Source organism: Rhinatrema bivittatum, chromosome 2 (genome assembly GCF_901001135.1).
Source record: "Rhinatrema bivittatum chromosome 2, aRhiBiv1.1, whole genome shotgun sequence".
In the NCBI taxonomy this organism is placed as follows: Eukaryota; Metazoa; Chordata; class Amphibia; order Gymnophiona; family Rhinatrematidae; genus Rhinatrema; species Rhinatrema bivittatum.
In genome coordinates, this window is record NC_042616.1 from 189,543,539 (window position 1) to 189,569,689 (window position 26,151).

The following is a 26,151-nucleotide window of genomic DNA, read 5'->3' on the forward strand; positions in this document are numbered from 1 at the left end:
CACATGTCAAATTTATTTACTTCCCAGGCCCTCACAACACACACAAAGCCTGACAGAAGACCGGGAGGCTCCAGCGGGGGGCCAGGACCGGTCAGGGACACATCTCCTGCACTACGGCCGTCGGCTGCCAGCAATCAACATGGCGCCGACGGCCCTTTCCCTTACTATGCCACTCAGGGACATCAATGGCAGCAGTAGCCCATGTGACATAGTAAGGGCGAGGGCCCGTCAGCGCCATTTTCAGGACTGGCAGCCGGCGGCCCTTTGCCCTTACTATGTCAGAGGACCTACCGCTGCCATTGCTTCACCCCACTGACATAGTAAGGGCAAAGGGCCGTCGTAACCCGTTTCAGTGCTCGCAGCCGACGGACCAACGCCAATACATCGCTCCCGGACCGCTCCTGAATGCCCGCTCCACCGACAGACATTTTTATCAGGTCTCGGGGGGTCCGGAGGGTGGGGGGGTGGTAATGAATTTATTGCGAACATCTTGGGGAGGGGTCACGAGGGGGGGCAGGTTTAATTCATTCGGCAACTCTGGGGTGGGCAGGGGGGTGGGCTACTGTTTTTCACAGGGCTGGGGGAGGGGGGCAGGAGAGTGTGGGGTGGTTAGTTTAAGAGAACATTTCTCATAGGGTTGTTTTTTGGGGGAAGGGGGAGGTTCACACACAAATACATACACTAAACTTGCACGATCTCGGGAACGCTCCAAAATAGCCCTCCCCAGACCACAAAACAAATTTTGGAGTGCAAATTTGGTTAGGCACTCCCCTATTTATTTATTTATTTATTTAGCATTTTTATATACCGACTTTCCAATAACAGAATTACTGATCAATTCGGTTTACATTCTGAACAATAACATTGACAAGTAAATGTCTTACAATGAACATGTCGAAATAACTTGGATTAAGATATATGGGGTTAATAACATAATTCAAAGATACGGTGCCTAATGTAGGCTAAATAGACAGGTGATAGGTATAAAGTTAGGTTTTGATATTAGACTGCCAAAGTTCATGTGATTTCTAGAGGGTTACCACGGAAGGGATCAATGGCAGGGATATTCCGCGCACAGACACCCAGGGACAGACCACATGTAGCACCAACAATTTTAATTTCCCAGGTCTTGGGGGGGGGGGGGGGGGCAGGAGGATGGGGGGGTTATTATTTGATTTAAAGGGTTGGGATTGGGTTGTTTTTTTGGGGGGGGTGGGGGGTTCCCACAGAAATAGAAAGACAAAAGTTTTCTGATCTGAAGGGTAGGCAGTAGGTGGGGGAAGGTGATAGTGAGGGGAGGGAGAATGAGGGGGGAGGTGAGTGTCAGGGGAGGGAGAATGAGGGGAGAGGTGAGTGTGAGGGGTGAGAATTGGAGTGGGGACAGGGGAGGGAAGGGGGGGTGAGTGACCAAGGGGGAGGAGGATGAGTGACTGCGGTAAATGAGCAAGGGGAAGGGGGAGGGAGGGAAAAAAACCTGACTCTGCCACTGCAACGTGTGGCGGGGTACCGCTAGTATATATTTATATATATATATATATATATGCACATTTATATCCATTCAATATCACTGTTGTGACCCATAAGACCAAATGGCCCATCCAGTCTGCCCAGAGAGCTCCTACACTTATTTTCCCATACTTAGCTGTTTTACCGACCCCCAAGTTCAGGCCCTCGTTGGTAATTGTTTGATTCAAATTTCCTGCCATCCCCTGTCATTGATGCAGAGAGTAATGTTGGAGTTGCATCAAAGGTGAGCATAAGGCTTAATGGTTAAGGGTAGTAACCGCCGCATCTCTGTCTTTCAAATGTAGTTTTATTTGATCAATTTAATGGCATGTTTTGATTTAGACTGAATATTTTCATTACTCATATTGATGGAGTATATATTATTACATCACCTCTTCACAAATTCTTCACAGATTATTGCTTGAAATCCACTGACTGCGGGTCCTTTGAAAATGAGAAATCACATGGGGTTTCTTGTAGCCTGGCTATTTTATGACATCTCAGTTGGTACATATTCTCACTGCTTTCAATGAATTTGGCAGGATTGATTAAAATGTGTTTATTATTGATTGGCAGAATCATTATTGATGCTTTTGTTTAGTTGTAATCTAATCTTACACTTGTATCCCACCTTTTCAGTTCCACTGGACTGCCCAAATTGGTTTTCAGCAATCACTTGAAAAACTGTGATATATTGCATTTGACTATTTCAATATGGCATATTGAAATACCTCCTTCTAGTATGCTTGATCCAGTGCACAATTAAATTCTATTGTCAAATATGGTTTTAAGTTCAAGGATAGGCCAAAAAATGACCTTACCTGTTTATCTGAACTGTGAAGGAAAAGAGAACAGTGACATTTGAATCTATTTTATTTGGAAACCGTTTTGGCCAACCTTAGTTGTAAAAGTGAAACAGATTTAAATAAATAAATATCGGGGGGGGGGGGGGGTGTAGGGCAATAACCAAAACATTTTATGAGTGTTTGGCTGAATAAAATTAATCTAATCCTAGAACCCATCTCCTCTGTGTTGCTAAAAGTTCATAATACTGTGAACAGCGCGCATACTTTAATTCAAGGGGAAAAGCAGGCAGGGTCTGGTTGGGGGAGACACAGCACAGATCGAGATTGCATTTTTGAATACTTATGCGTATCTTCTGGAGAATACGTTATGTTTGCTTCAATGAAGGGGCAATGTGAGGAGTTTCGATCTGGAAACTTGTTTACAGTCCCATTAGTAATTTAGGCCTGTGGGGTATTCCAAAATAGGCTTCTAGATAAGGAAGGGATAAGGTATCATGCCTGGCCAGGGGCATACCTCAGAGATGCCGGGTACTCTGAGCAGGTATTATGCCTGATGCAGCCACTGTTCCTGGCTGGTTTTGGTTAAAGGTAGCTGCTAGGATTCACCGATCAGAGGCAGCAGACACTTAGAAAAAAAACTTGTTTGGTCTGTTCTGTCTCTATGAGCACAGACTCGCTTTTTATACCAGCCATTCAAAAGACTGTTTCCCTTAAACACCCAGCCACTGGCCTCTCTGCACAAGTTGTGTATACAATTTGTTGTCCATGCCAGAAATGTTATATTGGCAATAATGGTAAATATTTGTCTAATTGAGCACAGAAGCTGCTTGAAACTCAAGTGGGAGAATGCCTCCTTGATTTCACATTGACTTGAGTTTGTGTCACCCTGTGGAACAGCTGCGCGTCTGCGGATTAAATTTAGCTGTCAAGGATTGGCGAGGTGGAGACTTACCTGGCTATCTACTACGTCTAGAACAACAGTGGATTTATAATCTTGAGTACCTTAGCTCTAACTGGATTGTATATAGAACATAACTTTTCAGTGTTTTTATAGATTGTGTGGTTTCATTAGAGGAGTATATTTTTGTCTTTGAGATCTTATAATGACCTCAATGCCCTTTTGTTTTCCAGAAATCTGAGGAGCTGACATTGAGACGTGTTGACATAACAGAATCTTCTTTTACTCAGCATATGGAAGAAGCTTTCCCCTGTCAGAACTCCATGTTAACCTGAGAGGCTGTGCAGTCCGATTAGGGGCATGGAGATTTTAGCTAAGTCATCATTTTTTAATTCCCCCTGAAGCAGCACTTGTATGAAATGTCAGCTGATGTCAGGGCATTTTTATATAATTTTGCAAAAACTTGAATGTATTTGGTTTTGGTTGTCATGTTTGCATTAAAAAAAAAGTCTTTTAAAAAAGTAACTGAAGCACATTAAGAGAAAGCAAAGTTTCTGAGTGATTGTTGTAAGGTGGATGATATAAAAGAACAGGTATTGAAAACTTTCAGTATACTCCATCTGGCTTGCTGACACCTTTTAAAAAATATTTCTTTATAATGTTTTTAGTTTAATATTTGCCTTGGTTTGACACTTTGTCTCCTTGTCTTTTTTTCTATATCAAAATCATAATGGAGGAGAACCTAAGAATGGAGCCAAGGACCAGGGGCCAATTGGAACCAATAACAGTCAGGAAACAGGCGAGGTCAGTAGCCAGTCCAAGGTCAAGGCAGGTAGCAGGCATGGTGTAGTCAAAGTCCAGGCAAGAGACCTGGCAGGTGGTAAGCAAGGTGAGGTCAATGTTCGTGCAAAGTCAGCAATTGAAGATCAAAGCCAGGGAGACACAGACGAGGCAGGGAGACCAGGGAGTCACAGATGAGGCAGGGAGGGCAGGATGGGATGGCAAGACCGGCACTTGACAAGGAAGGAATAAGGCAAGAGGACCGGAACACGGCAAGACAGTAACAAGACAGGAATACAAAGCAACTAGCACTGTAGGCAGGAGCATAGCAGAAGACCTTTGCTGAGGCACTGGGTTGGCAGTGCTGAGCTTCTCTTTATACTAGAAGACAGATAACGTCATCAGTCAGCATCCCTAGGAAGTGCTGGCTGCCTGGCTTATAAAGGGGCAGATGGTCCTAACCAAGCCCTAGGATGCATCATGCTGTAGGAAGCTATGCTGGGAGTATCTGGAGGTAAGGGGCATTACAAAGTGATATTCTCCTCAGTCCTCCCAGTCATGGATAAAGACCCATACAGGGAAGTTTGCTGTACGCTAATCCTCACAGTATGGGAAATAAATTCTCAGATCTAGAGGTAGTCATAGAAGATGTTTATTGGAAATAGTGGCTGTCACAGACATGGGATACATGAAAACCATGACTGGGATATAGTTATACTGGGTAACAATTTATTCAGGAAGGACAGATAAGGACAAAAGATAGGTGGCATGGCACTATATATAAAAAATAACATTAAAGCTACAGGACTTAAAAGGTAAGGAGGAAGCACTGTAGGTTAATCTGAAAAGAGGGAATCAAATGTCTATTTATATTGGTATAATATATAGACCTCCATCAGTCAAAAGAAATGAACATAAGAAGAACATGAGAACATGCCATACTGGGTAAGACCAAGAGTCCATCAAGCCCAGCATCCTGTTTCCAACAGTGGCCAATCCAGGCCATAAGAACCTGGCAAGTACCCAAAAACTAAGTCTATTCCATGTTACTGTTGCTAGTAATAGCAGTGGCTATTTTCTAAGCAACTTAATTAATAGCAGGTAATGGACTTCTCCTCTAAGAACTTATCCAATCCTTTTTTAAACACAGCTACACTAACTGCACTTACCACATCCTCTGGCAACAAATTCCAGAGTTTAATTGTGCGTTGAGTGAAAAAGCACTTTCTCCAATTAGTTTTAAATGTGCCCCATGCTAACTTCATGGAGTCTTTCTATTATCCGAAAGAGTAAATAACCGATTCACATCTACCCGTTCTAGACCTCTCATGATCTTAAAGACCTCTATCATATCCCCCCTCAGCCATATCTTCTCCAAGCTGAACAGCCCTAACCTCTTTAGCCTTTCCTCATAGGGGAGCTGTTCCATCCCCTTTATCATTTTGGTTGCCCTTCTCTGTACCTTCTCCATTGCAACTATATCTGTTTTTGAGATGCGGAGACCAATGCTTTTTTTATAGTCGCGAGTAGTTCTGGAGGATTGGCTACATACTGTTGTGGTTCCTCATCATAAAAGTGTACGTAAGGAGGAGACTGGGCACTACTTGTGTCTGTCTTTGATATGCTCCCTCTGTCTCTAATTGTTTCCCTAGTTTACTATCTGTAGTTCTCATTATTTCTTTGTGAATGTGTAACCTGTACACTGTTTCAAACTAGTGATTTTCACATGGAATGAGGGTCCATAAAACATAAATAAACAAGCAAATAAATACAAAAATAATCTGACCTCTTTGGTGAGCAAGTACATGGAATTGCTGCTAAAAAAAAGAGGATAGTGCACATTCTGAAACCCAATGGATTTCAACATCTGAAGCAGCATGGTTGTACCAGAGGTAGGTTTGTCAGATTAATCTGATCAATTTCTTTGATCGTTTGACCAGGCATTTGGTTTCGGGGACAGGCCATTTTTAAAGATGGCCGACGCCATCTTTAAAAATGGCACGGGCCATCCAGTGCTCCTACCATGTGACAGGTGCCGGCCAATGGCACGGATACCCTGTCACATGTAAGGGCAAAGGGCCATCGGCGCCATTTTGATGAGTGGCAGCTGACTTCCCGGGAGTGGGAGATCACTCCTGGGACCACCACTGGACCACCAGGTACCTGTAAAAAGTTTTTAGTGGGGTCGGGAGGATGGGGGAAGCTAAGGGATCAGTTTTAAAGGGTCGGGGTGGGTTTAAGGGTTATTTTTGTCTGCCATTTTTCCCGTCCTCCCCCAAAACAATAAGAGAACCCCCACGAACAATATTGTGGGGTTTTCCTATCGTTTTGGGGGAGCCCCCGATTTCTGACGATTTTGAAAATATTGTACGATATTTTCAATCATCTGAAGCCCGATTCTCATCCCTAATATTTATCATCTTTCAACATGATTTGAGTTTTTTGATTGGCTAAATACTATGCACCGTTCTACTTATATCTTCCTATGGCATTTTTCATTTAAATTGTTGCATAAAGATGTTCTGCACTCATGGAACATTGAAATGAATCATCTTTTCAATACGATTTGATTTATTTAAATGTTTCCTTTATGCAGATTCTACTCTAAACACTGCCAGAGTGTTTGTATGGGGTTATCTATTCAGAAGTGATATTTTCTCTTTCTTTTGGCCACAGGAAGAAAACGGACATTAGATCATACTTTGGGCAGTATTGTTTTGACACAAAGCACTAGTGCACTTAAACATTTTTTTTCATCAATCCTTACTATATTGTTAGCATATACAAAATATTTTTCAAAAAAGGCTATGACTGGCATCTCAGAGACATGGTAGAAGGAGGATAACCAATGGGACAGTGCTATACCGGGGTACAAATTATATCGCAATGACAGAGGGGAACACCCGAGAGGTGGTGTGGCGGGGTGGCGCATTATGTGTAGGATGGCAGAGAGTACAACAGGATAAACATCCTGCATGAGACTAAATGCAAAATTGAATCTTTATGGGTAGAAATCCCTTGTGTGTTGGGAAAGACTACAGTGATAGGGGTATACTACCGTCCACCTGGTCAAGATGGTGAGACGGACAGTGAAATGCTAAGAGAAATTAGGGAAGCTAACCAAATTGGCAGTGCGGGAATAATGGGAGACTTCAATTACCCCAAAATTGACTGGGTAAATGTATCATCGGGACACGCTAGAGAGATAACGTTCCTGGATGGAATAAATGATAGCTTTATGGAGCAATTGGTTCAGGAACCGACGAGAGAGGGAGCAATTTTAGATCTAATTCTCAGTGGAGCACAGGACTTGGTGAGAGAGGTAACGGTGGTGGGGCCGCTTGGCAATAGTGATCATAATATGATCACATTTGAATTAATGACTGGAAGAGAAACAGTAAGCAAATCCATGGCTCTTGTGCTAAACTTCCAAAAGGGAAACTTTGATAAAATGAGAAAAATTGTTAGAAAAAAATGAAAGGATCAGCTACAAAAGTAAAAAATGTGCAAGAGGCGTGGCCATTGTTAAAAAATACCATTCTAGAAGCACAGTCCAGATGTATTTCACACATTAAGAAAGATGGAAAGAAGGCAAAACGATTACTGGCATGGTTAAAAGGGAAGGTGAAAGAAGCTATTTTAGCCAAAAGATCTTCATTCAAAAATTGGAAGAAGGAACAAACAGAAGAAAATAGAATAATGCATAAACATTGGCAAGTTAAATGTAAGACATTGATAAGACAGGCTAAGAGAGAATTTGAAAAGAAGTTGGCCACAGAGGCAAAAACTCGCTGCAAAAACTTTTTAAAATATATCCGAAGCAGAAAGCCTGTGAGGGAGTCAGTTGGACCGTTAGATGATCGAGCGGTTAACGGGGCACTTAGAAAAGATAAGGCCATTGTGGAAAGATATGATTTCTTTGCTTCGGTGTTTACTGAAGAGGATGTTGGGGAGGTACCCGTACTGGAGAAGGTTTTCATGGGTAATGATTCAGATGGAGTGAATCAAATCACGGTGAACCTAGAAGATGTGGTAGACCTGATTGACAAACTGAAGAGTAGTAAATCACCTGGACTGGATGGTATACACCCCAGAGTTCTGAAGGAACTAAAAAATGAAATCTCAGACCTATTAATAAAAATTTGTAACCTATCATTAAAATCATCCATTGTACCTGAAGACTGGAGGATAGCAAATGTAACCCCAATATTTAAAAAGGGCTCCAGGGGAGATCCGGGAAACTACAGACCAGTTAGCCTGACTTCAGTGCCAGAAAATATAGTGGAAAACGTTCTAAACATCAAAATCACAGAACATATAGAAAGACATGGTTTAATGGAACAAAGTCAGCATGGCTTTACCCAAGGCAAGTCTTGCCTCATAAATCTGCTCACTTTTTTGAAGGCGTTAATAAACATGTGGATAAAGGTGAACCGGTAGATGTAGTATACTTGGATTTTCAGAAGGCGTTTGAGAGGCTTCTAGGAAAAGTAAAAAGTCATGGGATAGCTGGCGATGTCCTTTTGTGGATTGCAAAGTGGCTAAATGGGAGGAGGAATAGCCTAGTGGTTAGAGCAGTGGACTATGAACCAGGAGACTAGGGTTTGAGTCCTGCTGTCACTCCTTGTGACCTTGGGCAAGTCACTTTAACCTCCATTGCCTCAGTTACAAAAACTTAGATTGTAAGCCCTCTGGGGATAGAAAAATACCTACAGTACCTGAATGTAAACTGGTGTGATATTTCAATTGAGATCAAATGTCAGTATATAAAAAAATAAATAAAATAAAAGACAGGAAACAGAGAGTAGGATTAAATGGACAATTTTCTCAGTGGAAGGGAGTGGGCAGTGGAGTGCCTCAGGGATCTGTATTGGGACCCTTACTTTTCAATATATTTATAAATAATCTGGAAAGGAATACGACGAGTGAGATAATCAAATTTGCAGTTGACACAAATTTGTTCAGAGTAGTTAAATCACAAGCAGATTGTGATAAATTGCAGGAAGACCTTGTGAGACTGGAAAATTGGGCATCCAAATGGCAGATGAAATTTAATGTGGATAAGTGCAAGTTGATGCATATAGGGAAAAATAACCCATGCTATAGTTAGACAATGTTAGGTTCCATATTAGGTGATACAACCCAAGAAAGAGATCTAGGCGTCATAGTGGATAACACATTGAAATTGTCGGTTCAGTGTGCTGCGGCAGTCAAAAAAGCAAACAGAATGTTGGGAATTATTAGAAAAGGAATGGTGAATAAAACGGAAAATGTCATAATGCCTCTGTATAGCTCCATGGTGAGACTGCACCTTGAATACTCTGTACAACCCTGGTCGCCGCATCTAAAAAAAGATATAATTGTGATGGAGAAGGTACAGAGAAGGGCTACCAAAATGATAAGGGGAATGGAACAGCTCCCCTATGAGGAAATACTAAAGAGATTAGGACTTTTCAGCTTGGAGAAGAGACGGCTGAGGGGGGATATGATAGATGTGTTCGAAATCATAAGAGGTCTTGAATGGGTAGATGGGAATCGGTTATTTACTCTTTCGGATAATAGAAAGACTAGGGGGCACTCCATGAAGTTAGCATGTGGCACATTTAAAACTAATCAGAGAAAGTTCTTTTTTACTCAATGCACAATTAAACTCTGGAATTTGTTGCCAGAGGATGTGGTTAGTGCAGTTAGTATAGCTGAGTTTAAAAAAGGATTGGATGAGTTCTTGGAGGAGAAGTCCATTACCTGCTTTAATTAAGTTGACTTAGAAAATAGCCACTGCTATTACTAGCAACAGAAGCATGGGATAGACTTAGTTTTTGGGTACTTGCCAGGTTCCTATGGCCTCGATTGGCCACTGTTGGAAACAGGATGCTGGGCTTGATGGACCCTTGGTCTGACCCAGTATGGCATGTTCTTATGTTCTTATGATGATCTACGATTACGTGAAAAAGGGGTGCCCTTCCGACAACGCCCATACCCTCCTACTCCCTAATGACACAGTCAAGACATTTTTCACACTTAATAGGCTGAATAGAAATTGTCAAGAATGTTAATCATTATATTACTAGTTGCCATGTTACTGTTAGTAAGGTTAAAAACTAACAAACTGTGGCCTGGATTTATCAAAATGTGGTAAATATCACATGAGATCGGAAAAGGGGCGTGTTTTATGGTAACAGGGAGTTTATTGCAATTCGTGCTAATACCCTTGTGAAGAGCTAAGTTACTGCAAATTGTGATCACTTTTTTGCACTTTGAGATAAGTGCCAAAATGTGGTATTTCCTACATACAACGACTGTGGGGACCATGTTTAGAGAGAGAAAGAGGCCATAATGCTGTCACCCTAGAAAGATATTTATCTCTCTATGGGAGGCCCACCTAGTAACTTGAGGTGAGGTTTAGGTATTAGTGTAGGGGTTTGGGGCCACTTTGACATTCAATGTGAGACGTACGAACAGAACAGTGCTCTCTTTTGAACATTTTATGACCCTCGGAGTGAGAAAACTCACCCAAAGATGAGATTTGTGCAATGTTCTCACTCCGAAGGTCATCAAATATTCACAAGACAGCAATGTTCTGTTCATACGTCTCACATTGAATGTCAAAGTGGCCCCTAATCCCTACACTAATACCTAAACCTCACCTCAAGTTACTAGGTGGGCCTCCCATAGAGATAGAAATGCCTAGAGGGAGAGGGCATTATGGCTAGTCTCTCTCTCCTCTCTCTGTCTCTCTCTCCTCCAAGGTCTCTGATAGCTAGGTGAATGCTCTGGGAGCTTCAAACTACCAAAACCAGCATCTGCAAAACACATTGCAACAGGTGATACAGCCATAACACAAGCTATCACACAGCTTAACACTCCTGAAAACATTGTAGCTAAAATCAGCATTAAAGCCGTGCAATAGGGCTTTGCAAAACAGTCAGCCCAACCCTAACTCCTCCTCTTTTTCGGATTTGCATCACACCAAATGATATGGTGCTTTCGCATGCGTTAACAGCACTTTTCGCATGTGATAAGCCCTTAACACATGCGAAAATGCCTTAGCACATTTTGATAAATGAGGGGATATATCTGTTATTGTACAAAATTATCTGTTTTGACCTTTACTTTTAGAAGTTGTTATACTTGTAAACCGGAGTGAAGGCCTGTTCCAAACTTCGGTATATAAAAACACACAAATAAATAAATAAAATAAAAATTTATAAACATACAAAGACAAATTTTAAAAGAGATGCGTGCACCAAAAAACAAGATGTGTGCGCACCTGGCACATGTGCGTGGCCAACTTATGTTATAGACTTCACACATGCACGCAGAAGAACTGATACCCGAATATAGAGTGAAAAAAGGGCAAATGGGAGAAGCATCATGGGTGTTCCAGAACAGGGCCAAGAGATATGCGTGATTGTAGCGAAATGAACGTGGTGCATGTCCGATAAATCAGATGTAAGTCTAAATAAAACTATTTTTAGCCACATACGAAATGCTTGAGGGGTCTGTTCAAACTGGGGGGGGGGAGGGTGCAGGGGGGGCTTGATGACCTCAGTATAGACTGGGCAAACTGGCGGACAAACTGGTTAAACTGGCCATTTCCTTCACGAATGCATGTTATAAAACGTCCTCACCTACGCGTGTAAATGCTGACAATTCCCAGCAGTTCACATAAATGCCTAAAATTAGGAGCACACGTACATGCGCAAGGCCTATTTTATAATATGTGTGCCTACTTGCGCGCAGGATATAAGATTTCAATTTATGTGGCCGCGCACCCATACACATGTATATATGGGCACGGACGCGTTCACTTTAAGTTCTTTTTTTGCAATTTTTATTTCATTGATGCTAGAAATGCCCAGTGCAACAAGAAAAATCAGAGCTTGCAAGGTCATGAATAAATCCTATGTGAAATTCATAGGAAAAAATTAGCCAACACATATTTGTTTCCAAACATTTATTTTTTTGAATGATTACTGCAATGACAGAACTACAGCAGTGCAGTACTTTATAAACACTGCCTTTCTTACAAACATTAGGCATCCAATTTTTCTTACTGGATTGGCCTAATAATAAATAGCGTTATATGCTAGCAGTCTAACAAGAACAGATTTGCTGTAAAAATGGTAACTGAGTACAGAGGATGAACTATTTATACTGCATATCACATGAGCCCCATGTGGATATTATTTCTGCCATAAATTTTATTTAACAGGAAGACCATATATTTAACAAAGGAGTCTTTCCATGCTCAGGAAATAACTCAAAAGAAGATCTTTTGACTCCGGGCTTTTTACTTTAAGACATCTCAATTGGTGACATCCCTAGAACAAGCAAATGCCTGGTTTTCATTTGTTTTATATACACTGCAGAGCCTTTAGAGATTTCCAGATAAGCTATCCTTAAACATAGACTCTATGATCATTTAAGTGTTTCCTTGTAAAACCTGCTATTAAAGTTTTATATAATGCATGCTGCAAGACATGAGTTTCGCATAGCATGTACGCCATCATGGATTGTTAGGGAGGACTGAAAATGATAGCAGTAACCTGCCCAGGATTGTAATGCCACTCTATTTTTTTTCAGTACTATTCTGCCTTCAAATTTCTGCCTTTATCAGTACTCTCCAGATTGAACTTTTCATTCCACACAAAGGTTTTGTTTTTTTTTTCAATAATGCTGACTACTATTGTTTTACTAAAATTTCACTTGAAATCATCTCATATCCAATAATTTAGCAAAAATAATTGTGCATTTAAATATGAATTTTTTTAGACTGTCATGAGAGTTGACCATTAAATTTACCACACTGATATAACAATTTAATAAAAAATGCAATGTTTTATCAAAAAACTTTTTTTGAGGTAGAGAGGAAGGTTTCATACTCCGTTCTTTTTACCACAGCAATAGGGTAATATATATATTTTTTGTAATCATCAACACTCCTCCAACCTAGGTTTTTTTGTGTATTTTTCTATGTTGCGTGAGTTTAAAATTGTTTTAACAGTGATGCCGTGCCAGTCTAACAAATCTAAAGCGTCCGCTTTTGATGCCCAGGCTTTGATATAAACATTCAACCGACTTATCTGTTTAGTAGCTATGACCCAATGTGGCCGCATTTCAGATCCAACAGATCTTTTCTCAGGGGATATTCTCTCCTTCAAGCTGTCGGTGGTTTTCGGCACATGAGTGTTCAAATGAAGTTTTTCCTGGTTGTAAGACTTTTCATTGGCAAATTCTTCATCTTTAAATCGACTTCATGCAGCATCACTATTAACATTTTTTTAAACTCACGCAACATAGAAAAATACAAAAAAAACTAGGTTGGAGGAGGAGTGTTGATGGTTACAAAAATATATATTACCCAATTGCTGTGGTAAAACGAACGGAGTATGAACATCTGAAATATTTGCCTCACATTTTCAGAAAATTCAAAAGACTGTTATTTTTCTTAAAACAAAGAAAAGCAGACATTTTGACAAAACTTCACAATTTTCCAGGTTCATCGACTAGTTTGATAAACCAATTCTAAAAATAACCATATATCTTTAGCTGTCATCAGTGTTCCATTTTCTAAATTTTGATCAATCCATGTAACTTGACCAGTTCATGCAAAAGCAGCATTAGCCAGGTAGCAAGGTTAAATGTACCTCTGACTTACTCGAAGGAAGAGCAATACAAACTTCTAAAAACTCCAACACATCATTAAAAATGTTTTCCACCAACTAAACCAACAACTGCACGGATAGCAAGAAGAATTCTTAGATTTGTAATTTCTTTGTGTAAACTGTAAACATTCTTTTGCAATGCTATGTTGCACATCAATTGATCAAAATCACAGCCTGACCTTACCTTCTTGACATAAGGAAAGACATGGTGTCCAGTCACTGTATGGGGTCACTATGCAGTCTTTCCTACAGGGAAGTAGACAAGGCCTCATAGTTTCTGGTCGAAGGCTCTCAGGACATCTTCAAAAAGAAAAATAATGACTAAATTATATAGTTCCTTGCCAGCTGAATAGCCAGTAAACTAATGCATTTCAGTACTAAACTCAATAGGCCCAATTTTCTGGTTGAAAATAAATGACTAATTAGACATCCAAATCTATACCTTCAAATACGTACCAAAAGTTAGTAATGACCATATTTAGCTTCTTATTTTCTGATGGGGCTGCTTTTTGTATTAAATAAATAAAATACTTCTTTTTTAAGATAATTCTACTATGCATCTGTTGTCATATTTTGAGATCAGATAGATAATATGAAAAGAAGATCTACTGCTCATGCCAATACTTTTTGTAATAATGTCTCATTGTAATGATATAGTTTAACTGATAAATTTGCGATCTATACTAGATTGCACTGGAATGCTCCTGGACATGTTCTTTTCTACCGAGCACATACAATAGCTGATGCAGATGAACAGAGGATGATTTCCTGTTCACATGGGAATACATCTGCCATCATAGTCAATGACAACAGGAACGGTAAGTACAAAGAATGAGATATTTTTGGAGGATGGATATGTTGGCGGGGGGTGGGCACCCCGACAGGTTCCTCCTGCTCCTTTGCTCTTCCTGCTCAGTTGGAAACATCTTATTATTGGGCTAATATGCTAAGCCTTCATCCACAAACTCCCCCCCTTGTTTTCTATCCTTGCTCCCAATTGACTTAGCTTCTTCACTGCAGTGGCAATCCTTTATTTATTTGAAAATTGTACAGTCTTCTTATATCAGTCTAGTCATGCTAAGCGGATTACATCATAACATTCACATTATTTAAAAGACAAACATTAACTATACAAAACAAAATACAAGGTGTTACTGTTAATGATTGGGACTCCTTTCCGCAAGAGCCACGAGCGCTGCCTTCGCATCAACCCCAGCCAGCCCAGAGAGCAGAGGCTTGGCCAGGGAATCAAAGCCGAGTCCTCCACATGGCAGTGCACAGGGCCACCAGACTGGCCCATAAAGGACAATTTTGAAATCAGATTCAATATGCCGCTGCTGGCCTCACTCACCCCTGATACACTGACATCCTTCATGGCAGGATACTGACGATGCCATGCTGCCTACCTAGGTGCACACATCTCTCCCATTCCTTAGGGCCACATGGAAGGAACCTGGCTGTGGTACCCGAAGATGACATCACGGCCAGCTGGATATTTAAACCCCAGCTGTCCTGCATGCCCGTGCCTCACTAACAGGTCTCCTGCTGTGCTTCCTGCATGCAGTGCGATTTGCTTGCGTTCTCATTTTACTCCTGCCATGTTTCAGTTCTCATCCTGTTCCTGCCTTGTTCTAGCCCTCATCTTGCCCTGCCTAATTCCAGTTCTTCTTCTCCTGCCTAGTTCCAGTCCTTGTCCTGCTCCTGCCTTGTTCCTGTCCTCTCCTTATTTCCTGCCTCCTGCCTTCTGCTCTCTTTTCTGATCTCTTCTGCTTGACTTCTTCCTGGATACTGACTTTACCTGATTGCCGCCTGCCTTGACCTCTGCCCGGATATGTACTCTGCCTGATTGCCACCTGCCTTGGCCTCTGCCTGGATCGGAGTCTGCCTGATTGACATCTGCCCTGATCTCTGCCTGGATACTGATACTGCCTGCCTGCCACCTGCCCTGACCCCTACTGTGACCCAACTCCACTCAACCACTCCTTGCTGGACTCTTGTGGAGGAAGAGGCTGGTATGGGTGAAGCCTAATCTCAGTTCCAGCTTGAGCATGTCTTCCTGCTATTGGCGAAGGCCCAGCTGGTTTCATCTGCCGGGCTGTGTCAATCACACAACAGTCCATGGACTTACACGCCGTGACACTAAAATAAAGAACTGAAAACATAAATTGAATTTCTTTAATCATTTTCTTTAATAATTTGTAGTTTGTATTTCCACTGATTTTTCCTTTTCTGGATTATTTCCAGATGGTTTAAATTTGCTCTTCTTCAGTTTAAATGGTGCAAAGGAATATATATCAGAATCCCCTTAAAAGACCAGGACCAGGCATTTAGCCTGGTCCACATTAAGGTACAATCCAGAAGGGAATCCTGGTCCCAGGGTGTTTCCCTAAGCAGGGGAATAAGAGAGCCAATCCAGGATGGAACAGAGAGCCCAGGCAGCTAGAGGTAGGACAGAATACGCCAAGGCTTCCTATATCTGACTTCTACTGTTTCTGTTTAGCACTGCTGAGGTAAGCAGGTCTTTTTCTGTCTTTGGGAGTCATTTTCTAAAGTGATCGCATTAAATCGGGGTGGAGTCGGGGCGGAGTCCGCACCATAAGGGGAGGAGTCAGGGCGGCCTCGGGGCAGATTCTGTTACGACTTCGCTGACGGCGAAAGGTAAGAATCCTTATTGCCGCCAGTATCGCGCCCAATAGCACCACCTTTCATGGCACCGCAGAGGTGCGATCAGTGCCGGCTTTTGCAGGCCCGCCCCTCACTTCGCCCCCCCGCCCCCCCAGTACCACGCGATTCAGGGAGCCAGGCGAAGATAGAAAATCTAGGCCTTTGTGTGGTTATAAGTAATAAAGTATTTCTGTGAAGCAAGGATGGAATCCAGACTGCTCTGTCCTCTTGCACTTGATCTAAGCCTAGGCTGCTCCCAATGATACCAACAAATCGGTTCAGATTTTTTACAAATCTGCACCCACTTCATAGTAACATAGCAAAGAGTAAATGATGGCAGATGAAGATCAAAATGGTCCATCCAGTCTTGCTCAGCAAGGTATTTAGGATTGCAATTGCTATTCTGGACATTACCCCATTCAGAAATATTACAGAAAAAGTTATCACAGGTGACTCCGGTTCTTCATTTTCATCTTCTAGCTCAGTGATTCTCAACTTTTTTTCTGCCGGGACACACCTGACAGATGGTTCTCACATGCATGACACACTGAACATGTGACCATCACGGGGCAAAATGTAAATATACATTCTGCATCCTCACCTTTCACGGTGGCACTATTCGGTGTGAAAGCCGGCAGCGAAGACACCGTGGTGGTGTGAAGGCTGCCGGCTTTCACAGGCCCACCTCCCCCTTCGCCCCCACCTCCTGTTTTCGCAGGATTCATCATTCTGTGATAGAATTCTGTGATAGAATGATGAATCCAGGCCTAAGTTTGTACCTGAGGCAATGGAGGGTAAATTGTCTTGCCCAGGTAAAGTGATACCATATCGGTATTGAACATCACCTAATAAAATACCTATCCCTTTTTGAAAGCCTCTTGAAATAAAAGGGCTTTTAATTTCTTCCAAAACAAAGAAATATCACCCAACCCACACAGAAGTTCAGATAATCAATTCCAAAGAATAGCGCCCATAATAGAAAAAGCTTGTTTCCTAGTTTCATACAAATGCCCAAATTGAAGGAATTGACAATAGCCCTTTACCCTGTGATCGAAGAGCTCAAGTAGGAGAATAGATTTTAAAGGCATCATTTTGGGGTCAGAGTGTCTCTGTGACACGGATCTTACTCTGCTGGAGCCCATGGTAACCCATCTATTCCTGCGCTTACAAATCATCTGTGGGAGTTGGTGCAGACTTCCTGGATGCCGTCTAGTAAGGAAGGTTCTTCTAATGGCTACTAATTCCTCTTTAGTTCTTTTATTTGTACCTAATTCTGCTTTTAAGTTGAGTCAACTCCTTTTCTATGCAGAGAACTGAAAACAGATGGGGAAAGCTGTAAGCCTCCAGATGGTATGACTTAAGACTAAGGCATCACAGTTATCATATTGAATAATAGTCAATTAGAAAAAGATAGTCTTGTTAAATCTTTGTGATCCAGTGAAAAGTTTAGTCAGTACTACTTGCCTTACACAGAATGTTCATGATGGCATTGTTAAACAAGAACGGAAATTAAAGTTCATATTGTACACATATAGGATAGTTAATTATTAAAGTGAGTTTTTACCACCATGGAACTCTAACTACATAAAATAAGATTAGCTAAATGTTCCAAAATTGTGTAGGCCGAGCAGCATTACAGTACTGCAATTGTTTCTAATGGAAAATTGGATTCTTTGTTAAGCTGTAGTACCTTTTATTGGAACAACATGAGAATTTTCAAAAGATGCTGTAGTACATATGCATTTGAGACCACGTAGATATATTTTCCTCAGTCAAAAGAACTAATTCCGAGTTAGCTTTAAAAGTCAACTGTTTATCAGAAAGCATCTTTTCCCCTTCATTGTGTTTGTGTTGGTATCTGTGCTTAAAAGCAGATTATTGATTTTTTTTTTAAACACTAGTCAAGGTCAAATTAAACTGAAGTGATATGAGGTGAAGTCTGTTACTTGAGAGGTAGATAAAGAACAATAATATTGATTTTATCAAACCACTGTAATCCTTTTTATTAAAGAGAATTTAAAACAAGGTTCCCATTTACACGTTCATGTCAATGTTCAAAGGTTACTTAATGAATTTAACATTGCATCTTTGAGGATTGATTTAAATCCTTTTCTTCATGACTGACATAGTAACTCCTTGTCCGAACCTAAAAGGTCAATGCAAGGATACCCCCAACATCATACAGATGCAAATATAGCACTGTGGTAGAAATAAAAATCAGAGACAATCCACTGTAGACCGAGTCCAAGGAAAATTCTAATGAATACCAGTTTATGTCCAGAATACAGTCAATCTAATGATCTGGCTATTTATTATTTATTATAGCTTAATGCGGTTAATGCTACAATTTGACAAATTATAAAGTATTTGAAGAATTAATTTGTAAATATGTTATGCCACTTTGTTTCATTATAGGCTACTGATTTAAGCATGCTAAGAAGCTAATTTAATGCCAGAACTATGAATGGATTTCCAGTCAGTTTATACTACATGAGATGTCTCACTTTGTGCTACAGTTTGTAATTCTCATCTGAAAATTGAGAGCAATACTTTTCTTACTTTTCTGTCTAGAAAGAGAAAGATAAAAATACCCATCCAAACATCAATTTTTGCTGTTCAGGAGGAAACTCCATTTTTTTTTAAAGGAATTAAAATAGGTGATTTAAAAACTTCCAATACTTCTTACTATATTTCAGAAAGTTCATGTTGTATTATGGTCCCCTCTAAGTTTACTAGGGAATTTGTCATGAATGCCCTTTATTATTTTCAATGTTATATTTCCTTTTAAAGATTGTGTGCCTTAAATCTTAATGCTCCAATGAAAATTAGAAAGTAGCTTTAAAGATATAATTTTACTAATACTTTTAATGTGCTTATTAACTTGCATTATAATGTGTTTTCCACATGTGTTCCCATAAGGGGCCTGTTGGAAAACATGTATAGACATTTTATATTTCATGGACAGGTTCATTGCAATTTCTTAATTTGTTTCATCAGTGGACCAACATTTAAAATTCACTATAAACTTTGACCAACATAGTCTCATTTTTGGACATTAAAATCAATAAAAAGGATGGCTTCTTATCCACTACCATTTACCGCAAGCACACTGAAAAAAAAAAAAAATTTAGAGATGTGAATCGGAACCAGAATCGGTTCGGATTCTGGTTCGGATTCACATCGTGGTTTTTTTTTTTCGTCCGGCCCGATCACAGTTTTGTTTATCGGCTGAGCCCGAGCCGATAAACAAAACACCCACCCCAACCCTTTAAAACTAATCCCTTAGCTACCCCCACCCTCCCGACCCCCCCCCCCCCCAAAAAACATTTTACAGGTACCTGGTGGTCCAGTGGGGGTCCCGGGAGCGATCTCCCGCTCTCGGACCGTCGGCTGCCACTAATAAAAATGGCGCCAATGGCCTTTGCCCTTACCATGTGACAGGGTATCCGTGCCATTGGCCGGCCCCTGTCACATGGAGGGAGCACTGGATGGCCAGTGCCATCTTTAAAATGGGAGGGTGGGGGAAGCTAAGGGATTAGTTTTAAAGGGTCGGGGTGGGTTTAGGGGTTATTTTTGTGTGCCGTTTTTCCCGCCCTCCCCCAAAATGATAAGAGAACCCCCACGAACAATATCGTGGGGTTTTCCTATTGTTTTGGGGGAGCCCCCGATTTCTGACGATTTTGAAAATATCGTATGATATTTTCAATCGTCTGAAGCCCGATTCACATCCCTACAATTTTTTAATGCTATGAGAGCTTTCAATCTCAGCGTTTTAAGGAAAGTTTACCTGTCAGCCAATTGTAAAGGCTTGGAGGCTCTGCATAGAATTGGATGATTTTAAGACTGAGTCAGAAATCATGGGAAAGCGTTTTCTGGAAAGGAGCTACCTATAAAAAAAACGCTTGTTTAACACTATTGTATGAGCCCATTTTTCAGATCTTGATTTGCTGCTCACAGCTAGACCTAAAATGGTAGAATTGTGGCAAACGTGTGTTTTGCAATGTTCTCATTTATCATCCAACATCTGCCAGATGTTGCAGAAGTGCCAAGTTTTGCTTTTTCCCTTGGGAAAAATCTGAGAGAACATAATATAATGAGATCTGACATGCGAAACACCCCTCCCCCCCCCTTCCCCATCCAGTGGTTATGGATGTGAGAGTTCACTTTGCTTGTGGGAATTACATGTGTCCTAACACTATAATGACTGACAATGTTTGTTACTAGATCAGGCATGATTATTTGGTTGAAATATCATACTGATTTTAGATCAGCTTTTGTTGTGTTTATCTTATTAAGTGGTCAGTATAACATTGGTAAGACTAAGAGGATGATTTATGAAGAGGATGATTTACACTTGTCTAACAAAATGCAAACATTGTATTAATACTCAGAAGGTTGAAATACCCAAGGTCATTCACTATTTACAATTTAATTTGAGGTGGTTGGTCATTGATCAAATTCCTCAAGTTGGTGAAGAGGTGAACAGAAGCAAATACTGGAGAGGTGAGAACAGGAGTGAATTTACTGGTTACAGACAGTTGTTCTCAAAGGACTCAATGCTGAAACTGATTGGAGTGTGCTCTTGTAATTTTTCAAATGCAATGTGTGTGTGTGTGTGTGTGTATATATATATATATATATATATATATATATATATATATATATAAAAATAATAGTGGCAGTGAGCATAATTAGAGTTATTAAAAATCAATACTCTAGCTTATTGATAACAAACTGTTTACATCTGATATAATTTCCTCCTCTATTAAAAGAGTTTCGAATTCAGCAGTGAACCTAATGGCTGTGTGCAAGATGGCAGTCTCCTCCAAAAGTTATTGATGTGCGTTCCATTTGATGACACCAGCGAAGAAGTTTCATGTTGCACATTTTTCAAGTCCTAGTGCAGACATAAGTTATAATCGTGAAACACAGTACTGTGTTGCATTTGATTTAGTGCTTTATTATTCATGAAGCTGGTGTTTAGTATTGTGAACATGACTGTGAAGACAATTGTTTACTGGGAGACAGGAGACAGGAGCATTAGTTTCAAGTTTTATTTGCATACACATAAAAAAATTAAAAAAGAGATGAACATTTGGGACTATTTGGACTTGTGATTTTAATTTTGCACTGTTGTTCCAATGTGTCTATGATGGCACAATACATTCAGTATGATGGTCCATATTTTTAAGATTTAGAATTTAGTTATAGAGAAACGTGTCACACAGCCTGACCTAAATATTTAAAGTCAATATATTAAGGTAAATAGTTTTCAAGATTTTTTTAACTTAGTCAGTAATGTAAATGCCCAAATATCATGATAATGATCAATTACTTCACTTTCTGAGAAGTCCCTATCATGGGGTCAATCTTCTAGCAGATACCGACATAAGCACTACTTTCACAGAAACCCTCCACACAGGTGCTTCCTTATCAGTATTCCATGCATAGAAGGTCCCCGCCAAGATATTCCCTTTACAGGTATGACAGTACTGGCATTTTTGTTATGAAACCCCTCACACAGGCACTCTCTATGGAGAGATATTCTTCCCAACTACACCTCCCCCACATGGTGATTCCCCATAGAAATATTCCCTACTTGGAGTCCCCTACAGGAGATCCCATCACCCCACCCTGTGCATTGCAGAGCACCTGAATGCTCACAGACCCCCTCATATACTCTTATTACACCTACAGGTGCAAACCCTGTGGTTGCTGGGGAGAATGGGCAATATAGGTGTGATGACCTAATTCAAACCTGTATGGAAAAACCTGCTGCAACCAGGAATGTTGCTCTGTGACTGGAGGGCAAGTTCGACACAAAGAGTAGCCCGAGGCAGCCATCACAGAGGACGATCATAAGGTCAAATGAAAATGTAAAATTTGGAGCAAATAGGTTATTTCACCTCTTGCAACAGTAGCCATAGTTCCTTTCCTGGCTCCAACGCTTCAGGGTCCTCTTCAGTAATGGGCGATGCCCATGCTCTAGTGCTCAGTAGGGGATCCATTGGCATGGACTTGGACCACAAACTGTGAGAATCTGTCCTGGGATCTTTATGTATCAGACATCACCATTAAACTAATAAATTCAGGATATTAGTAGGGCATAGAAAGTGAGGTCAGAGCCAGAGAAAGCAAAAGCATGGGTTGGAAGACAGCAAGTAAGACCATTAGAAATTAGTTAACTGTATTCATTCTTTCATTTGTTTAGTTTCCACAGTGAACCATGAAGACCCTATCCTAGTGCAGTTTCTGTGGTGCTACCATGACTCCATCTTGGGGGTGTATAAGGAGTAGGGATGTGCATTCGTTTGTGACGAAATAGGAAATATAGACAATATTTCTTATTTTGTTGCAGTTCGGGGGTCCCAGAAAATGATAGGAAAATCCCATGAAATTTTGTGTGGTTTTCTTATCATTTTCGGGGGGGGAGGGGGGGGGAGGAGAAAGGTCACATAAAAAAACCCCCAAACTTTCGGATTTAATTAATTATAATCTCTTACCCTCATGACCCCCCCAAAACTCACCTAAAGTCCCTGGTGGTCCAGCGGGGGTCCCAGGAGCGATCTCCCCCTCTCGGGTCATCAGCTGCCACTAATCAAAATGGCGCCAATGGCCCTTTGCCCTTACCATGTGACAGGGGCTATCGGTGCCATTGACTGGCCCCTGTCACATGATAGGAGCAATGGATGGCCCGTGCCATTTTTTAAGATGGCGCCAGCCATCCATTGCTCATACCATGTGACAGAGGCTGGCCAATGGCACCGATAGCCCCTGTCACATTGCAAGGGCAAAGGGCCACCGGCGCCATTTTGTTTACTGGCAGCCGACGGCCCGAGAGCGGGAGATCGCTCCCGGGACCCCCGCTGGACCACCAGGGAATTTAGGCACGTTTTTGGGGGGGGGTGTCGGGAGGGTGGAGGATTGTAATTAATTAAATCTGAAGGGTTGGGATGGGGGGGGGGTTGTTTTGTTTTTTTTCACAAAATAGCACGATAAAAGTTTTCCAATCCAGGGAGTGGACCGAAATGGCCCTCCCCAGACTTGAAAATGAAATGCGGATGAAAAAAAATGTTTGCACACCCCTAATAAGGAGTACAGTGGGTTTGCATGGCTCAGTTACGATGAGGCATTCTGAGAAAGAATGGCAGGGAAAACTATCATTAGGTGAGGAATTCAAGACATCAGTCTTTGATTAACCAGATAATGAATAAAGCCATCACATATTTGCCCAGTCTCACTCCTTTCTGACTGCTGTCCTGAGGGCATTTACAGTGAGAGCTCCACACCTAGTGAGGACTGTTGGTGCTTCAATAGAGGAGAATGTCCTGTACCCTACTTTTAAATATCCAGAAAAGTGTCTGATGGCAAGGGGAAAGTAATATATTATTGGTAATAACTGTCCCCACTCTAATCCAATGGCAGAGTATGGCAAAATAGTTATCCCAGTACCCTAACAAGCGATTGGTTGCCACACTCCTGCTCGGGTTCTGCAAATAATTCTTTATTCCCTACAAGGGCTCTAGGTTCCCAACAGAAGTAGTGCTGCGCTGGAGGTGGACCCTTGGCCTGGCGCAGGATTGGTACAGCCCTCTGAGGATTCCCAGAGGATGCCTGCCACCAGGAGGCGGAGCACACGAGGAGATAGAGGCTAACTGGAGCTTCACCATTAACAGTCTGGGGGCTCCTTGGGTTGAGCCCTTGGATTCCAGGACAGCCTGGGCTTAGGTGGGCCTCTGAGGGTCTCCCAGAGAGGGAGCGGAGAGGTGTGCCCACCAAGAGCAAGGGTGCGTGGCTATTGGAGAATAGATGAGCTAGACCGGAACAGAGGGTACCGGAGACCACTGGAACGAAGCAGGAACTGAAGGTCCTCCGGTCAGGATAGGCAGTGCCTATTGATCTAGCTGGTAGAAGGCTGCGGGCAGCATAAGAACAGGCAGGCCTGGTGGTCACAGGAGAAGCAAAGAGAGTGTCCATGTGGAGCGCAAGGGTCAAAGCCAGGGTATCCATCCGAGGGTGGTCAGCCAAAGCAAAGGTCAGTTCCAGGTATCAGTCCGAGCATGGTCAGTAGCAAGCAGAGGTCGGTTCCATGAATCAGTCCAAGAGTGGTCAGAGGCAAGCTGAGGTCAGTACCCAGTATCAGTCCAAAAGGTACAACCTGGAAAGCGGATCAGGAACATTGACTGACTATTTTTAAATAGTCCGTCAATAAGGTAGCTAGTAAGCAGTAGGTAGTGTGTTTATTTTTAAAAGTCTGCAGAACTGAGTGTTCTGTAGACTTTTTAAAGAACTGAGTGTTTGTATTTAATACAAACAGAGTGTTTATATTGAAAAAAACCCAAAAAACCAAAAAGTAGCCAGAAGCTAGAAATAAGCTAGAAGCAGTGTATACCTAAGTAAAAGAGTTGAATAGTTCAGCTCAGTTACTCACCTTGGAAAGGTGTTGAGGTAGTGTGATTGGGTTTGAATAGGGACCAACATTTGTTAATCAAGAGAGCAGTGAGTCACTCTGGCTAACTGTATTTAGACTGTTTGTCTCACGCGTCACCTAGATAGGATTTTAGACAGTGCTGGGGAGGAGCCGGCTGTCGTGGTACATGTGGGCACCAGCGACATAGGAAGATGTGGGAGGGAGGTTCTGGAAGCTAAATTTAGGCTCTTAGGTAGAAAGCTTAAATCCAGAACCTCCAGGGTAGCATTCTCTGAAATGCTCCCTGTTCCACGCGCAGGTCACCAGAGGCAGGCAGAGCTCCGAAGTCTCAATGCGTGTATTCAGTTTTTTTAGGAACTGGGGAACCTTTTGGGGAAGGGGGAGTCTCTTCCGAAGGGATGGGCTCCACCTTAACCAGGGTGGAACCAGACTGCTGATGCTAACCTTTAAAAAGGAGATAGAGCAGCTTTTAAACTAGAACAAAGGGGAAAGCTGAAAGTTGCTCAGCAGCGCATGGTTCGGAGAGAGGAATCTTCAAAGGATACTAATGATGCATTAGAACTAGGGCATCCCAACAGTGAGGTTCCAATAATTAGAAAAATAGTCGAAGTGCCTGTAACTAAAAACTCACCTGAGATAAAAAATTCTAACTTATCCCTATCAATTAAAAAGCAGAATGAAAATACAAACAAAAAACAAACTTTGAAATGTCTGTATGCTAATGCCAGAAGTCTAAGAAGGGAGAATCAGAATGTATAGCAGTGAATGATGACAGACTTAATTGGCATCTCAGAGACATGGTGGAAAGAGGATAACCAATGGGACAGTGCTATACCGGGGTACAAATTATATCGCAATGACAGAGAGGAGCACCCGGGAGTAGGTGTGGCGTTTTATGTCTGGGATGGCATAGAGTCCAACAGGATAAACATCCTGCATGAGACTAAATACAAAATTGAATCTTTATGGGTAGAAATCCCTTGTGTGTCGGGGAAGACTATAGTGATAGGGGGTATACTACTACGTCCACCTGGTCAAGATGGTGAGACGGACAGTGAAATGGTAAGAGAAATTAGGGAAGCTAACCAAATTGGTAGTGCAGTAATAATGGGAGACTTCAATTACCCCAATATTGACTGGGTAAATGTATCATCGTGACACGCTAGAGAGATAACGTTCCTGAATGGAATAAATGATAGCTTTATGGAGCAATTGGTTCAGGAACGAACGAGAGAGGGAGCAATTTTAGATCTAATTCTCAGTGGAGCACAGGACTTGGTGAGAGAGGTAACGGTGGTGGGGCTGCTTGGCAATCGTGATCATAATATGATCAAATTTGATTTAATGACTGGAAGAGGAACAGTGTGCAAATTCAAGGATCTCGTGCTAAACTTTCAA

At 41.5% G+C, this 26,151-nt stretch overlaps 1 protein-coding gene across 3 annotated transcripts in view; it reads right to left on the reverse strand.

Annotated features, from left to right (window-relative positions):
* Nucleotides 1-26,151, reverse strand: part of THSD7A (thrombospondin type 1 domain containing 7A) — an 862,000-nt gene that overhangs the window by 269,556 nt on the left and 566,293 nt on the right. For all 3 annotated transcript variants that reach the window (XM_029588974.1, XM_029588975.1, XM_029588973.1), the window contains one exon: nucleotides 13,843-13,958. In XM_029588974.1, coding sequence (XP_029444834.1) covers nucleotides 13,843-13,958 — 116 coding nt within the window. The remainder of the gene's footprint in view (nucleotides 1-13,842; nucleotides 13,959-26,151) is intronic.